Source organism: Hevea brasiliensis, chromosome 15 (genome assembly GCF_030052815.1).
Source record: "Hevea brasiliensis isolate MT/VB/25A 57/8 chromosome 15, ASM3005281v1, whole genome shotgun sequence".
NCBI lineage: Eukaryota > Viridiplantae > Streptophyta > Magnoliopsida > Malpighiales > Euphorbiaceae > Hevea > Hevea brasiliensis.
This window is the reverse complement of record NC_079507.1, coordinates 8,512,862-8,516,846: the sequence shown is the minus strand read 5'-3', so window position 1 is coordinate 8,516,846 and position 3,985 is coordinate 8,512,862. Positions and strand designations below refer to the sequence as shown.

The 3,985-nt window shown below is 35.7% G+C and overlaps 1 protein-coding gene across 1 annotated transcript; it reads left to right on the top strand.

The window, feature by feature from the left end:
• The first annotated feature begins 1,338 nt into the window (after positions 1 to 1,338).
• LOC131174017 (uncharacterized) lies at positions 1,339 to 1,828 on the top strand. Its single transcript, XM_058137044.1, has 2 exons — positions 1,339 to 1,368; positions 1,454 to 1,828. Exons 1-2 carry the CDS (start codon positions 1,339 to 1,341, stop codon positions 1,826 to 1,828), a joined length of 405 nt encoding a protein of 134 aa, XP_057993027.1.
• The last annotated feature ends 2,157 nt before the right edge of the window (positions 1,829 to 3,985 follow it).

Genomic DNA, 3,985 nt, shown 5'->3' with positions numbered 1-3,985 from the left:
ATTGAAGTTGTAAAATAAATTGTAAATTATTTTGGTTTGTAAAAATTGTAATATATTTCTTTTATCTCAACCTTTGAAATTACTGAAAAATTATTGTGGATTTGAGTTGACTAAATGTTGGAGTTTGAGATTGAGAAATATATTTGAAGTGCTTTTTACAGGTTTTTGAAGAATTGTTTTATTCAAAATACAGATGGCACTTCGCAAAAATTTTTATAGAAATTACTAATAATTCAAATGTGTTAGCTGTTTCACTTCAGTTCAAAAAAAAAGTTTTTAACACCTGTAAATGGTGCTCACCACTGTAAAAGAAGTAAGAAAAGTTTTAAAATCCCTTGTAGTGTATTTAATGGGTTATCAATAGACGAAGTTGGTAATTCATTAGGTATACTGCGGGATCATGTTATGCCTTACAGAGGGGTAGGGTGTGACACTAGTAATCAAGATAGGAATAAGAAATAAAAAGAAGGTTAAAGTTGATGATGGGATGGACATCCTTGAAGGAAAAGGTATAAGGGTGAGAGAGGACAAAGGTTAAAGAATAAGTACAATAGGTTAAAAAGATGTCAACAATAGCAAAACAGAAAAAGGAAGTGGATAATGATGAGAATAAGAAGAATAAGTATGCTAGGGACACACTAAGGCATGTTTAAAATAAGTTATGGTGAGATGATAGATTCAAGGAGTAGTGAAATCATGATTTAAGTGTCAATATGTCAGGAAGTACGTCACATAATAAGAAGCTTTAGGAAGAAGTCAAGATATTTCCATTCCAGAGGAGGAGTGGGAAATGATAAAGTCCCATGAATTGGGTTGTCAGGGAATATAAACACTTTTGTCATATAAGAGAAGAGACCCAGTTCACTTTTTAATGTTGATAGATGATGTAAGGTACACTTGGCACTTGGATGGAGCTCTATAGGACTAGATGCATAAGATGGATAGGAGTTGGTCTAATGACCTTACTAATGACATAAAGTAGATTGGAAATTTGAAGTGTCATGGGAGTGAGAAGGTGCACAGGTGTTGACCATTGAGGTCATAGGACAAGTAAAGATGTCAAGCAAGATGCCTATGATAGGTGCTACAGGAAAGCATCTCATAGGATACTATAGGATAAGGAACATAAGTCATGTCTTTGGGGAGCAAAGATTGTTGAAATAGAGTATTGGGGACTAAAGTCACTAAGAGATACGTTAGGGCACAATAAAGGAGAGGTAAGCACCAAAGCTGATTGAAGTTATTAGATATCAAGTCAAGCGCAGTAGAGGTATAGTGAGTACTAAAGATGTCAGAAAAAGATTAAGGAGTAGTTTGAGGTATGGGTTTCGTTATGAAATGACGATGATAGCTAGGATACTGCAAAAGGTAAAAGAGCTATGCAGATCCTTGACGGAAGGATATAGAGTTTGCAGTGGGTGATTATGTATTCCTAAATGTACTTTTGATGAAGGCAGTGGGTGATTATGTATTCCTAAAGGTCTTTTTGATGAAGGAAGTTATGAGATTCAGGAAGAAGGGAAAGCTCACACCTCGATACATATGGCCTTTTGAGATTACTGATAGAGTTAGAGCAGTGGCCTATCGGTTGGAGTTACCACCAAGCTTTTCTCATGTCCACCCACCAGTGTTCTACATTTCCATGCTTAAGAAGTACATACCTGATCCTTCCTATGTGTTACGACCTCATACTATGGAGTTGAATGAAGACTTGACTTTCGAGGAACAACCAATAGACATAGTGTACTATCAAATGAGGCAGTTGATTCAAAGCAGATTCCTATGGTTAAGGTTTTGTGGAGGAGCCAATCGGAAAGAGTGTACTTGAGAGTCAGAGCGAGATATGCACAACAAGTACCTATATCTATTCAATATGTAATCCTATAATTTTATTCTGCCTTATGTAAAATTCGAGGATAAATTTTCTGTGAGGGAGAAAGAATGTAACACCCATAATTTTTAAATAATTATTTTATAGGTAAATATCATTATTTTATTATATTAAATATTATGGAAATTTATTTAGAATTTTTCTGAATTTTCTTAAAATAATAAATTTCATTGATTTTTAAAAATTAATTTAAAGATCACATGGTAAAACTAAAAATATATTTGGACTCTACGAATTTTTTTGGGTTTTCTATAATTTTTTCAAAATTTTTGAGGCTCGTTTTTGGTCCCAGGACAGAGTAAAAATTCAATTTTGGGTATTCTAAATCTAACCTGTTGAATTGAATCAGACCGAGTCGGACCAATCGAATTAGATTGGCCCTTTCCTTTTTCCCTCCCTCTTCCGCATCGCGTTGCACCCTCTCCTTCCCTTTCCATTTTCTCTCTCCTCCTCCCCACTGCCGGCCACCACCTCCCCTCCCTTCCCCGGATGTCGGTGCACCACCTGGGACCCTCCCCATCATCGGCCACCGCCTGGATCGCTAGAAAATGCTTCCCTTTTCTCCTTCACACGTACCACTTGACTCTTCGCTTTCCCGGCCATAATCCAGCCAATCTGGCCACCAGTTGGATTGGGTCTTATCCCAAACACCTTCTACTCCTCGAGAGCTTTCCATAGGCACTAAGATCACAAATTTTGATCGAGTTATTTGTCCAATTTTAGCCTGAGAAAGTTTAGACCATTTTGAATTATGGGCTAAATTTCTCCCAAACTGGAAACCCCATGGAGATTCCGAGAGTACCGATGTGCTCCACACGATAAGAGCTTCGTAGCAATATAAATTTCAAAATTTTTTGACCCCGAAAATTTGATGGGTCCCACTAACTTCGCACTATTTTTCTGAGCTTCAAATGAGCTTATTTAATTTTGTAACAATTTTATTCTAACCCCCGATATTGCGGGCTTCGCGTAGGTACCTTCGTTTCATGGAAATTCGGCCGTTGCCTGGATCTGCAATTTCAAGCTAGATAGACATGCTGTCAGAGCTATTTTAGAATCGAATTAGAATTATGGCCCTCCCCACCTTTTGCAGACGCACCGTACGTGTTCTAAGTGTCAGAATTAGTATAGGTAAACCCGAACTCCAAGTTTCTTAAATTTCATAGTACCGAATTTAGAGTAAAAATCTATAAAATATTCGTGAGTAGCTAGAAAATTATAATTCCTTTTGCATTAGCTTTATAATATTGTTAAGGACTGCGGGGCAAAATTTTAGAATTTTTAGAGCTCGTTTGAATGATTGTTACGAAATGTTAGTTTCAGGGACTAAAATGCAATTTTCTAAGTTTGTGAGTATTGACTATTTTGGAGGGCCCAAGAGGAGCCATATGATGTTGATGAGATGTGGATATAGGAGATGTATTTTAGAAGTGTTATTTGGATCATTTTGTAGGTTGGGTAGATCCTAGGCATAGTGTGACACCCCTCACCCGTCTACAGTGTAGGTGAGCAAGGGGTGTCACACTCGGTGTCGGAGCACCCTAACTTATCTTACTTTATTCCTTTAATAATTTTGTTCTTGTTATTTTTTTTTTAAAAATTAGTTAATTTTCTAAGGAGAAACTGATGGAGTCTCCCCTATTCTAATACCGTTTGGCGTGTTTCACTATTTACCTGTTTAAAAATTTCAATAATAATTTTCAATAGTAATCTCATTCATGTCTTCATCATAATCATCTCATCATTGCAATTATCATTTATATATTTCAAGTGTATATTCATTTCCATGCATTTTCTATTCATGCTCAATTCATATATATAAAATTCTCAAATTTCATTAAATTACATGATTTACAATTTAATTACATACGAAAGAGCTAATCTATTAATTTACATCACATACATATTAAGTATAAATTTCTAGTTTACATTGCAATATAAGAAATATTTATAATATACAAATACATGATATGACCTAAATAGACCCTATCTACATGCATTGCTGAAGAGGTGACAACCTTAACACTTCTGCAGATCTGGACTCAAAAAATCTTAGTCTAATGTTCACTGAGCTTTATCTTCAGTACCTGCACG